This window comes from Corvus cornix, chromosome 4, assembly GCF_000738735.6.
Source record: "Corvus cornix cornix isolate S_Up_H32 chromosome 4, ASM73873v5, whole genome shotgun sequence".
In the NCBI taxonomy this organism is placed as follows: Eukaryota; Metazoa; Chordata; class Aves; order Passeriformes; family Corvidae; genus Corvus; species Corvus cornix.
The window spans coordinates 828,641-841,674 of NC_046334.1; the positions used below are offsets into that span (position 1 = coordinate 828,641).

A 13,034-nucleotide genomic window follows, 5' to 3' on the forward strand; every position below is an offset into this window, starting at 1 on the left:
AGGGAGACCTCAGAGCCCCTTCCAGTGCCTGAAAGGGCTACAGCAGAGCCCTGGAGAGGGACTGGGGACAAGGACCTGCAGTGACAGGACAAGGGGGAATGGCTTCTCACTGAGAGAGGGCAGGGTTACACTGGATATTAGGAAGAAGTTCGTCCCTGTGAGGGTGGGGAGGCCCTGGCACAGGCTGCCCAGAGAAGCTGTGGCTGCCCCATCCCTGGAAGTGTCCAAGGCCAGGTTGGACAGGGCCTGGAGCAACCTGGAACAGTGGAAGGTGTCCCTACCCATGGCAGGGGGTTGGAACTAGATGGTCTTTGAGATCCTTTCCCTTCCAACCCAAACCATTCCTTGCTTCTCTATCTGCAGTTGCTTAAGAGCAGGAAATGTTCATCTAACACAGCACCCCAGACAGAGGGGCTGGATTAGCCCTGAGCCAAAACCTGCATGTTTAACCCCCTCCTGCCCTACATAAAACCAACCTGCTGCTTCCTACAGAGAGAGGCAGACACAGGTCACACTGCCAGTACTGAGAGACCTGGCCCACGCCAGTCCTGCAGCCCACAGCACCCAAACATTGGCTCCCGCGGCATTAGAAACCCCAGGAGGCTGCTCAGTGCCCAGCTGGGACCGTGTGGTGCCTGCAATTTCACCAGGGAGTCAACAATTCAACAAAATAAAAGGAGAAGCCCCACGGGACAGAAGGCTGGGTATGCCAGAGGCCCCAGCTCCAGCATCCTGTGGAGTCTGCAGGCTTTTAGTGCAGGCAGGCCCACGGCAGGAATGCCGGCAGCACTGGAGATGTTCCATCACAGCTCCTCGTGGCCCTGAGGGGATTTCCTTGATCGAATTTCGTAGGATGCAGCCATGGCAAATGGCTCTTCATCACTCATGAAAGCCACCTAATGAGCCTTCCTGCTTTGATTAGGGCCAGCATTTACTTCGGAGAACAGCAAATGGATGATACTATTTCCTGGGAAAAATGCTGGCATGGAAGGACATACAGCCTTGATTATTGCTACTGAGTAATGAGGCTGTCCAGCAATCCTGGATCTAACTTCCTGGCTCCCACCACCACAGCAAACAATACCTAATCTTACAACTGCCGAAAAGAACTTGGAGATATGTTTAAAAAATACTCAGTAGACAGATTAGAGTTGGAAGCCGAGTACGGAAGCATGGAATGACGAATGAATAACCTGCTACAAAATGAAGTCACATCTGGGTCCCCACACTCCTACCTGAATACCCAGCATGTGCAGACGGTTGTGGATGTGGCTGTGAGAAACCACTTCATGCAACTCCAAGAAATACAAACACTGCTACTACCATTAAGAGCAAAGCAAGATCCTCTTTTCCCTTTGTTTGGTACACAGAAAGAGGCAAGGATTCCAACAGTCAACTAACTTCCACTCCATACAAGGGCTGTGATATTGCTATGAGTTCACACAGGGCAGCTTAGACAGCCAGGCATACTCAAGCAGTGACTTCAAATATTTAAGAACACAAGATATATTGCTATTTGTGAGACTGAGATTAATTTGCAACATGAGTCACAATAAATAAAATATTTCTCTGGCATTTTTCCTTGAGCCATTATGCATTACAAAGCAACAAGCCCCAATAGAATTTTATGTCCCAGTTCACCTGACTTTTTTTTTTTTCGCCCCAGGAGGGCCAGAATTGAATCTTTCATTTGATCTGAGAAGAAGAATAATATGTACAGCAAAAATGTGCAGAGGGAATCTGGGATCTGTACAGAAGGGGCAGGAAAAAAGCCCCAGGAGTTAACACTGACAGTGCCCTATACTACTCACGTGCTAAGTCAATGTGTTTGTGTAATGGTTTACTTATAACCAAACTCAGAATCTGAAAATGATGAAGCAGCTTCAGTGAGTTTTGTCACTTTACACCACCAATCTTGACGGTTCTGCATGTCACGGGATAGAAAGCAGGGAAGAACATCTTCTGGCCTGGTGTTCTCACTTTATCAGGTGGAAATGCAAGTTCCCTGTCCGGTGCCCTGCCTGGGGGCTGGGTGTCCTTACCGTGTGGGAACAGGGACCTCAGTGAGAGCTCCCAGCATGACCGCCTGCTGCAGCCGCACGAAGGCGATGAAGGGGCTCTCCAGGAAATCCACCTCCCCGACCAGCACATTGGAGGCCTCAGCGTCCCGAGGCAATTTCTTCATGAATTTATTCTTCAGCTGCAGCAGTGAAAGAGGAAAAGAAAGTTAAGTTGTGCTGGGCACGTTCTTCTCACCTCTGCACCTCTGTGCTGTAACTGTGCACGCTCATGGGCTCTGCAATAATATGCACCCTCAGCCTGGATCCAGCCATGGAGAAATGTCATCAACAGGGAATGGGAAAACACTGCAGCAGCAGCCGCCGAGTTCTCAACTCAGCCTCTGCGAGACGCCTTTGTTCGAACTTCAGCAGCAGCAGAATTAATTTGGAGTTGAAGGCTTTTGAAAACCCTGCCCTCAGGTGGTTCCCAATCTGTCCCCTCTCCCTGCATGATCTCTGGAGATGCTCTGTGTGTGCCTGGCGAAGGGTGAATGGAGAGGGAGGATGTACTGCCAGGAGCACCAGCGAGGGAGGGCACTGAACTGGGCTATGAATCCCTAATGAACTGTGTCAGACGACTCAAGGAAGGAGAAAAATGGAAAAAGTCTCAGGAAAATACATGAATTGATTTAACAGGAAGGAAACTGCTGGACCCATCCTACCCCTGCATGCTTCACTGAGGATTACCACCAGAAGAAATAGTAAATAAGCATCAAGGAGCTCTGTGGACAAAGTCTGGAAAAGTGCTACCAGTTCTTCCACAGACAGTGTTTGAGAGCATAGTGGTGGTAAAAAAATAATGGCAAATCCACAACAAACATTTAACTTACCTCATCAGATTGGCCGTGTTGCTGAACAAGGATCATTGAGCAACACCATGGCTGGTTTGGACACCTGGCCCAAACCCAGGTGATCCTCCGAGCCAGAACTGACCTGCAGGGTCTCCTGTGGCCACCCAGCTCCTTAGGCCAAAGGCTCCAGCCCCTTCAGCCTCCCCCCTGCCCAGCACAGCAAACCTAATTTTGAAGAGCTGCCATTACAGTGGGTTTGTTTATCTCGAAATGAGTTTTGCAGCACCACTCGCCACTTTCTTAAATCATTTATCAGACTGGTGATCAGTGCAGTCAGCACTTAAAATCCATTCTGAACCATTCCCCAAAGAAGCTTTGGAAAGATTCGACTCCTCAGCAGCATCCAGGAGCAAGGGAGGGAGGAGGGAGCTTCACTTTCCCCTGCCAAATTGAACATCATTCCAACCCAACAATTAGTGTTATGTCAAAAGCCAAAGGTCTCCAGCACTGTACTTGCAAAAAGGCACAGCAACCTCAAAATCACAATTTCCTTAAATGTACTGAAGCACTCGGATCATCAACACCACTTCGGATCAACTGGAAATGAAAGCAGCTCCTAAGTACACACTCCTGAGTAGCACTTATGGAAGGTTAATTCCCCCTGGAACTTGAACCTGCCTCTGTCTCTCTGTTTTTCTGTCTCTGCTCACACATAGGTTTAAGATCACCTGATCACCTTCCCACAGCTTATCCCATGAACACCTGCTTCCAGGGGTACCTTCCAAGCAGGCTGCTCCATCACCCAAGGATGCTTTAGAGGGTCACTGTGGATATGGGGAGAAACCAGGCAGGCAAAACTGCTCTCTGCATCAAGAAAAACAGCAAAAGTAAATGAAATTCCAGTTAACTAAACTTTCTAAAAACTTTTCCTTTCCTCCAGAAGGGTGGCATTGATTGTACTGGAAGACAATCATTTTCAATGGAGCTCCATGGAGTGAAAGCAGGTCACCCAGGCTGACAGACCTCAAAATTGGCAATGTCTGCTTGCAACTGTGGAGGTAAGATGTTCCAACAGGAAAAGCAGGGAATCACTCCCACTATCAGTCACACGACTGCATTCCCAAGAATGGGATCCAGCCAGCGCCTCCCTGTCCACTGGTCCCCAGGAAAGGCAGAAGGGTTTCTCTAAACAAGGCCAATTTCTTTTTTTACTTCAGCGCTGGCTTTGGCACAGATCCCCTGTTGACATGGAAACACCGGGTTGAATACACAGTGTCTACACCACAACAAATAAGAAGGGGCTTGTGCCTCCCTCTGACTGGCCGTATTCATTCAGAGCCAGGCTCGCCCCACATCCAAGCCCTCTGGAAGCAGAGATAACGCCAAGTTAGGAAACTCCCCTTATATCAACATACATTCCCTTTCTATATGCTGTTGCACCAGCTCAGGAATAGCAGGTCCCTGGGAAAACAGCTTTCCTTTCATGTCTCCTTATTTTACATGTTGGTACTGAAGGAGTCCTGGTGGTTCAACCACTCGGAGCTGCCAAGGACATTCTAACAGAGCACAGTCAAAGGATTTCTCACAGGAGGAGGGACTGGAGTGGGAACAGCAGTAGGAACTTCCCCAGCTTCCTATGGTCCGCTGGCACTACAGCACCAGAGGGGCTGATAAATTTGTCATTTACTTAACTCTTTTCAATCACTTTCCTTCACACATAAGCTGAAAAAAAAGACTTTTAAATGTTTTTAAAATATTAAGATGTGGCTGCCCCATCCCTGGAAGTGTTCAAGGCCAGGCTGAACAGGGGTTGAAGCAACCTGGTCTAGTGGAAGGTGGCCCTGCCCATGGCAGGGGGTGGAATGGAATGATATTTAATATCCCTTCCAACCCAATCCATTCTGAGATTCTGGGATTCTATGAATATGGCACTAGAGAAAAACTTGATCCAACAGCTTGACGTTCAGGAGCTGAAGGAATTCTCCAGCCAGGAGAGGTCCTGGTTTTACAGACGTAGCTCCAGCACCACTAATGTATCTGGCAACAAAGAGCTGTGAGCCCAGGAGAGGGCCGGAAGCCTAGATGCTCATTTATTAATTGCAATACAAAAAAGAAGAATAAATTGCCCCAAAATGCCACCGCTTGTCTCTCCAGCTGCAAATGCCCAGGGCACTAACTGCAGCCAACACCTCCTAAAATAGAACAAATGAAGGCAAATCCCTTCTCTGCACTGCCACCTCAGGAGCAGTGCTCTGCCAGAACAAACACAATGAAAGGGAATACACCTCCTCTTCCCTAATTATCCTTATAAAATGCCAAACAAGCCCAAAGGAAAAAAATTACAGAAGAGCAAACCCCAAATCCGTGGGCCGTTAGTGAAGCTGCTTCTCACTGGAGCGGTTTGAGTCAGGGCCCGGCAGCTTCTGCGGGATGCTGAGCCAGCCTCTTTGCAATCCCAGTGGATCAAGCCATCATTCCCATGGCAGAGAGAGCCGGCCGATGCGAACTACCTGATTCAGTAGTCATAAGTAACACCCCTGAGCCAGGCAGAGCTGTCTGGGTCCCTGGCAGTAGGGATGAATCCGGGAGGATTCTGACAGATCAGATCTCTGAACCTTGCAACATTCTGAGAAAAGGAGCAGGAATGCTACAGATTAAAGGAGTATGCTGGCTATAAATTCCCTTGCTTATTAGTTGCACCATTCCAAATAGCATTAAAGGTTGCAGAACTGAAAATTAAGGATGTAGGAAGACTGGAAAGTTACTGAAGGTACAAAGAAGTTTCTTCCTCTAAAACACAGGCACACAATCCTCTTTCTGTGTAAAATCAGGGATTGACAGAGGACGTAGGAAGGCAGTGATGCTCCAGACAACAGCTATAAACTGACCTCACCTGTCACAGTTCTTACATGCACACAAATAAATAAAAATTGGGATATTCTGTGTCTCCAGCAGACTCCCACCTGCCTGTATGGCCTCACTAACTGTCCAGCTTCCAGAGGGGCTGCCCAAATAACAACAGCCAGTCTCCCTGCTGCCAAGGCAAGAGAACCTGTTCTCTTTGCAGCTCATGCTGCGGTAACAGGATGGGTTATTGCCGTGCCTCCTCTATGGCACACTGAGTCCTGCTCAAGAAAGTTGCCAGGCACCACCACAATGCCACAAAGTCAATCAAGGCAGGACATTGAGTCGATCAGCCATGAAAACTGAGCTCTAGGGTCATGTCTCAAGGCGCAAAGGACAAGGCTCCCACCTGTGCAAAGTTCATCAGCAGGACACGGGCTAATTAACTGAGAGGATTTCTGGAACTCTACACTTAGCAAGAAATAGTTCTCACTACCAAGAGCCAGGAAGGTAAGAACTTTGGAGCATACTCCCAACTGTGTCTATTAACAGATTTCCCTATCAACGCTACCAAAACATCTATTTTTATACCCAATTCGCCACAGAAGTTCATTATCTGAATTTCCAGAGACACAGGAGGGGCAGTGGGAAATGTCTGCACTGCTGAGAGCTGTGAAGCTGCTGCAACGCTCAGCCCCAGCTTTGGGCTGGCCCAGCATTAAAACCCCAATTATAATGGGATTAAAAATATAACAAAGCAGTTTGTCCAATGACAAAAAGCTATTTTACAATCCTCCTTCTTCCGCAGGTGTGGCTGCATGTATTAAAGGAAACAGGTATTTTGGAAATACCACCACCACAGATGATACTATAACACTGCATGACACTGAGGTCAGTGCAAAACATGCTGTCCCCCTTCTCTTTCCATGAAAGTGTATTTATTTAGGCAAATATCTATTTCTTTTTAAAATAGTTCAGTACTCTGAACTCAGTTTTCTACTTCAATTATGTTGCTGTGTCTCTTTCAGGATGCACTTACGGAAGATTGTGACCAGCCACTGTTGAAGGACTGGAATCATCCTCAACTGGCCAGCAATGCTGTGTTACCCAAATAATTTTCCAAAGTGACTCTCATTTGCATTCAGAATCACCACGGGACTAGGGAATGCTGAAAGATGCAGACAAAAAAAGAGATTCTCCGAAAGAAACAGTCAGGCTTTGAGAATAACCCACTTTTTGAACCCAGACAAAGGTTTTTTGAAACTTGCACAGAGACCTCATTCAGACACCAGTTTTCTAAGAGTTGGAATAAACTTACTGCTACCCCCCAGAACCGGCAGCCTTCGGAAAGGACGGAAACAAACACAAAGACAGCCGCTATGCCACACCACAAACATTACCCTAGTCTAAGGAAGAGGTCAAGTCCACGGAGATTTGTCACTAGCGGCCAATTTTAACTTGATTACTGCATTTTGGCGCTGCTCTCCCGCATGACCTGTCAGCACAGCCACCTTCAACATTGTGCAACCTGCAGAGGGAGGTGGCACCTTTGTTCCACCAGTTGCTGCAGCAAGGACACATTCCCCTACGTGCTCCTGCTCGACCCCATGGTTCCTGTGAACACTCAGCCCAGGGTGCTCCTCTGTGGACCCTTGTAACCCCTGAGCAGGAAGAAGATCCAAAATCCATCAATCCCTGGCTATTTTCCCTCCTTTCTCATGGGGATCAGCAAGATGCCATCTATGTGGTATCCCTTGCTTCAGACCTTGTTGGAGATTAACCTGCTGTTTTCAAGGGGTGGTGCTTAAACAGTGGAAGATCCACTCACAGAACTCAAAAATACTCACCTCGTTCACCCTCTTTTTTTTCAGTGCTAAGGTACAGAGAGCCCTTTCCCCAACGTCCAGCTCCTCTCCAAACACATCCCCAGCAGAAGGCTGGACCTGGAGCTTACCTGGTCCTTCTCAGGCTTGTCCGAGATGTCGTTGAGGCTGGTGGAAGTCAGGTTTCGGTGAGCCATGGCTGGGCTGCCTGTAAGAACAATGTTCACACCAGTTAAAGCAGCTGCTTGGATCCAGTCAGAACACAGAGGCTCAGGCTATAGCAACACCTTTCCTTGGGATGCTGATGTGGGGAATTCCAGACCCTGACAAGCTGCTTTCTGTCACTTGATGTGGCACAGGGGGGATTTAAGATGCTAACGCTTCATCACCTTTGACCCACAGCAGTCCCGTGACTCCCAGGACAGCAAAAGAGACCAAGGACTTGCCATAATTCCTGCCTGTGGAAGAAAAGCAAAGCAGCACCACACTGCTAATGGCGCCAGGTCACCCAGGACCCATCACAAACACATCCCTGCACAAGGCTGGGACCTTCCAGGGTACAAATCCCTGGCTTCAGCTCTCCTACGCGGCTGGCATCTGCCCTCCTCAGCATGTCAGACACTGCACACAGCTCATGCAGAGAGGCAGAATGGCAGCTCCTGGTCCTTTGAGACAGCCCCTAGTGAACGCCTCCCTCGCTCCAAGTAAGCTCATTAACTAAGCTCATGAACCTTAAGCATCTCACTGATTAAAACAACATATGTGCCACACTGACGGGCCACGAGTCACCAATTCCTGACACCAGATTCTCCACAGAGGTGAATAAGACTCCCCAGAGATACAGCAGAATAATTAAATTTGAAACAACCCAAAACGCAAGCAAACAACAAAGCAATAGTAAAAAAACACTTCTGGGATGGATACAGGGTCAGAAATCACAGTGGTCAGTATGAATTGTTATAAATTATCCTGAAATGTTCCCATCCCTTCTCATCACGTTTGCAGGAACCTGAAACACAGCACCAGGAGCTTTTATCCCAGAGTTTCTGACCATGAACTTCATTGGAAAGAGAGGAAATATTTTAAAAAATGGCACTGAGGCATTTCCCAACTGAGGTCGTGTCCTGAGACAATATTTTTTTGATATTATTAAAACAAATGTCCAAGCTCTCAGTGTCCAAGCTCCCAGCACAAATGAGCTCAATAACAAATCAGCACCAGGAGCAAATAACCAAAGGAGTGGGAATAAAAACTCTGGACTCCCCAGAGCTGTGTTTTCTTTACAACGTATGTGGCACTAGACTCAAAGTATTCCCTCCTGTGAGCCACCTGGAACCACACTGTACCTGCTGTGCGTTACTGCCATGTCCAGCAACATCAGCACAGCCAAAGCCAAGCACAACCAGATAAATCGTGTAGAACAAAAGGGGGATCCCCAGCTTCAACTCTTCCTGCTGTTATAAGACCCCATTTAGCTGCTATTTTTTCCAGATTACACCGCTTGTTTGTTTTGTTTATTAGATTCCAAGCTGACTGTTCCCTGGGGTATAATGACCCTTCTCCCAAGAGGAGGCAGCTTGTGCCTTTCTCTCTACCCTTGCTACCAGCCTCCTTCTCCTAGCAGGGGGGTTCACACATAGCCACACAAACTCAGAGCAGCTCCAAACAAACCCTCTCCTAATGGGCTCCATACATCCACACGAACTCACCATAGCTCCAAAAAAACACGTGGAGTACAAAGTTTCTGCTGCTGAGACCCTTGCCGAGGACTTCTGGCACAAAACAGTCACCCTTATGGTGTTTGCTAACAAAGGATAATTTCCTGATCCAGGCCCAATTCCCATTCCTGTCTCTCTGGCAAAGGTGACATGAGCCTGTCCACAGTCGTGCTCAGCCAAGGACTGGTGCGGGAAGTACGGCAGGCAGTCCAAACCTCTCCATGCTACTATCTCATCCTATGAATCAGCTCCATAGTAATCTATCACGGGGAATATCCTGGAATTCAGACTTCTGTCGATTGCTGTGGCCACTGAAGAGCACCTCTGTGCCACCAGTGCCTTAAGCTGTGCCTTCCTGGGAGGAGCAGTGCGCTCCTCTGGGATCAGCAAGGTTCCTGCGAGTCATGGCTGACAGAGAGAATGGGAGAGGAGCGGTGCCAGAGAACTGTCCGGTTCACCCCAGAGAGATCAAGCTGGCAGACTATTTCTGAGGTTAATTTATATGGAAATTAAAATATTTAAGCCCCTTTAACAGCCAAAGGATACTGCAAGAGACAAAAAAAAATAGTGCCATCAGCCAGCTTAGATTCCCCTTGGGAGTGTGGCCTGACCTACCTGCTTCATCCCAGATGAAGGGAAAAAGGAAAACAGAATGAAACAGAGCAGTGGAGGGCACAGTGGGGATAATACGAACAGCCAGAGCAGCACCATCCCCCATGGAACGCACCTGCACTCTTCCCACTGTTAATGCAGCAGCAAGCGTTAGGAGCCCGGCTGGTGAGACTTCCCCCTTCCTCTTCCTCTCCTGGCCCCCAGTCTGCCCACCCTGAGCCCTGCCCAGCACTTACTGAGCCATCCCACGCTGGGGCTGCGCTGCACTCCCAGTTCATCGTCCAAGGTGCGGGTGGCCAGGCAGGGCACGGAGCTCTCGAGCGGGCTGCGTGCTTGTGCCAGGCAAGCAGGAGACAGGAGCAGCAGCAAAGAGCAGGAAGAGAGCAAAGGGGAAAAGTTAAAAGAAAAGAAAATAAAATTATGCCAGAAAGAAAGGCCCAAGCAGTGCTACAGGGAAGCCAGGCAGGAGAGAAGGTTTCAGCTGCACAGTGTGGTCACCAAAGCCCGCTCATTTAGATCCCGACATCTCCTCCACAGCTCCACCTCGCAGCGTTCACTTGGGAGGGCTGGACACAGCTTTCCATCCCTGGTGTCTGAAATTCAGGCATCTTGGAAGCAGATCTCAAGGAAGTGAGCGAGCAGCTGCAGTGCTGGTGGCACTGAGCAGTTCCAGACTGCAGCACCATCAGTAACAAGAGGTTTTTGAAAATAAAAATCAGGTCATGTCCCAGGAGCCAACTTTGAGCATCCTGACCCCATCCATACGTAGCCAGGCACAGCAATCCAGACTTGGAAATGCTCACCTTAGTCTGCAATGCTCCCAATGATGCCAATACACACATTGATAGGGGTTTTCCAAGCATTCCTTGGACAACACCTCATTTCTGACTTCGACGGGTCTCCTCTGTGCTGGTATGTTCAGCTGATGCCACTGTTCAGCTATAAAGGCACTGAGGTCACAGCTCATGGGAAAATCACTGAACTGATTAATGCTGCACCGAAGGAGCCATGGCTGCCCCATCCCTGGAAGTGTCCAAGGCCGGGGTGGACAAGGCTTGGAGCAACCTGGCTAGTGGAAGGTGCCCTGCCAGTGGCAGGGGCCTGGAACAAGGTGGTCTTTCAGCTCCCTTTCAACCCAAACTCTTCCAGGATTCTAACGCAGAGTAAGACCTTTGTTCCCCTGCAGCCAGGTACCCTCCTGTCTGTGCCTCAGCTGACACCTTGCCAACAGCCTGCTCTTCCCACTCAACGGTTTCCAAACCATGCTGCCAGCACAGTGTGAACAAACAGCGCTCAGGAGGTGTTTAGGCAGCACCCACACGGTGACGGGACCATGCCATTATTTATGGTGGTTTACACACGCTTAAACACATCACAGTTTTCTACAGCCTCTGCCAGCTTGGGTTTAGTAGGATTTGATCCTTTCTCAGTTGCCAAAGGCTCACGCAGGTGTTAAATTATACAAAATGCTGGCAGGCACGAAGCTCTGAAAGAAAAATGTCAAAAATGGATAGCAAATGTCATCACAGAAGGCTGGTAAATACTCATCAGCCCTCAGGCACCTGCAGAAAGGATGGGGACTGCAGATCCCACGTTTTACCATGGCAAACCCCAAGGTGTGCCAGCTGGAGAGCTGCTAGCCCAGGTGTTATGTACTGCTCCAGGGGTGCAGGACAAGGCCTGTGCCAGGAAGGGACACAAAGAACTCTTCAAAAGCCACTCAACAAAACCACACACACACACAAAAACCTGTCGAAAACCCCTGCAGGAGTCCCATCAACATGTAACATGGAAATATCCTTGCTGAACACTTCATACAGCTCAACCTTCTACCAACAGAAGCAAGGAAAGGGGCTGTGTCTTCACAAGGTAACAAGGAGGAACTGCTTAGTCCAGTTTTGTCTGCCCAGAATTTTGGCCATCATCTTCTTCCTACTGAACAGACAGTAAAGGAGTGTTGTGATTTATCCTCCTCCATCCATGGCACATAAGGAACTCCCCTCTTTTTTCCAGTTCCTTTTCCAGAGCAAAGGGATTCCTGAGAAAACATCCTGCCACAGTGTGACCCACGTCAACCTCTACGATGCAGCGAGGAAGAGCAGGCGTCAGAGCACACCTTGGCCGTGTCTCTGCCCATCTGATCACTACCTTACCTTCAAACAGAGCAGTAACATCCAAGATGGAGGCTGAGGATGACTCGCTCCCGGGGACCAGAGCCACCCCCATCTCTAGGGAGGGTTGGGAAGGGACAGAACTGCTCCAGGATCAGTTATGGCAGGGAGATTGGCAGTACATCATTCTTTCTTAGGTTCCTGAATTTCTAGATGCATCTGGGTAACTGCATGGGGCTCATTCATCTCAGAAGTTGGAAATAAGAACATTTTGGAGCCCCTAAGACTTCAGTAATTTAAGCACTCTGAACTAAGTGAGACAGAGGGACCTCAGGATCTTTTTGAGCCACAGTCCACGGTGGCTCAAAAAATTTCCAAATTTGAGATCTAACAAGTAGATCCCACCCTTGGAAGTGTTCAAGGGCAGGTTGGCTGGGCTTGCAGAAGGTGTCCCTGCTGAGCCAGTCAAGCAGGGGGGCAGCTACACCGGCCTATAAAGCTGTTGTGCAGAGGGCAGGAGGATGCTCAGACCTGGTGGCAGCATCAATATTGGATGGAAGTTTCACTGACACTGAAATGAAAACAAACACCTACCTGGAAAGAAACTCTAGGGAAATTTAGGAGTGCTTGGGGCTGGCAGCACAGTCATTATGGTGATTAGCTATGTTAAGAGACAGCTGCACTCCCGTTGGCCTCATAAAATCTTTATCTGTCTGAAGGACATGCGAGGCACTCATTGAATCCAAGGTATAACCTGATCAAATACATTCTGTAGTTACTTTTTCATTAAAGTGTAAATAATAAATATCAGTAACAACTATTCAGGATGTATTTCCTCCTGTACATCAGACTCACCCTCCTAAAGTCTCAATGCACTTGTACTGTCATGGAACAGAGTGTGTTAAACATCCTCAGAATACATAAATATCCTAGGAGAGGGAGCAGAGATGGAACAACATAGGAGGAGTGGCTGATGGCCAGACCAGTAAAGAAGTCCTGGAGAATCAGTCCAACTAAGCCAGGACCTGCACAGCCCCTTCAAACAAGAACAAGAAATGAATGAAATGGAAATCAC

The 13,034-nt window shown here is 48.5% G+C and overlaps 1 protein-coding gene across 10 annotated transcripts in view; it reads right to left on the reverse strand.

Annotated features, from left to right (window-relative positions):
* The window catches only part of SLC4A4 (solute carrier family 4 member 4), a 146,466-nt gene that overhangs the window by 31,672 nt on the left and 101,760 nt on the right, over positions 1–13,034 (reverse strand). For 6 of the 10 annotated variants that reach the window (XM_020585263.2, XM_039550501.1, XM_039550495.1 and 3 more), the window contains 3 exons: positions 10,085–10,180; positions 7,650–7,726; positions 2,043–2,200 (listed from right to left, as the gene is read on the reverse strand). In XM_020585263.2, coding sequence (XP_020440852.2) covers positions 2,043–2,200; positions 7,650–7,726; positions 10,085–10,180 — 331 coding nt within the window. The remainder of the gene's footprint in view (positions 1–2,042; positions 2,201–7,649; positions 7,727–10,084; positions 10,181–13,034) is intronic. The other 4 variants (XM_039550500.1, XM_020585262.2, XM_039550498.1 and 1 more) reach the window with 1 other exon arrangement.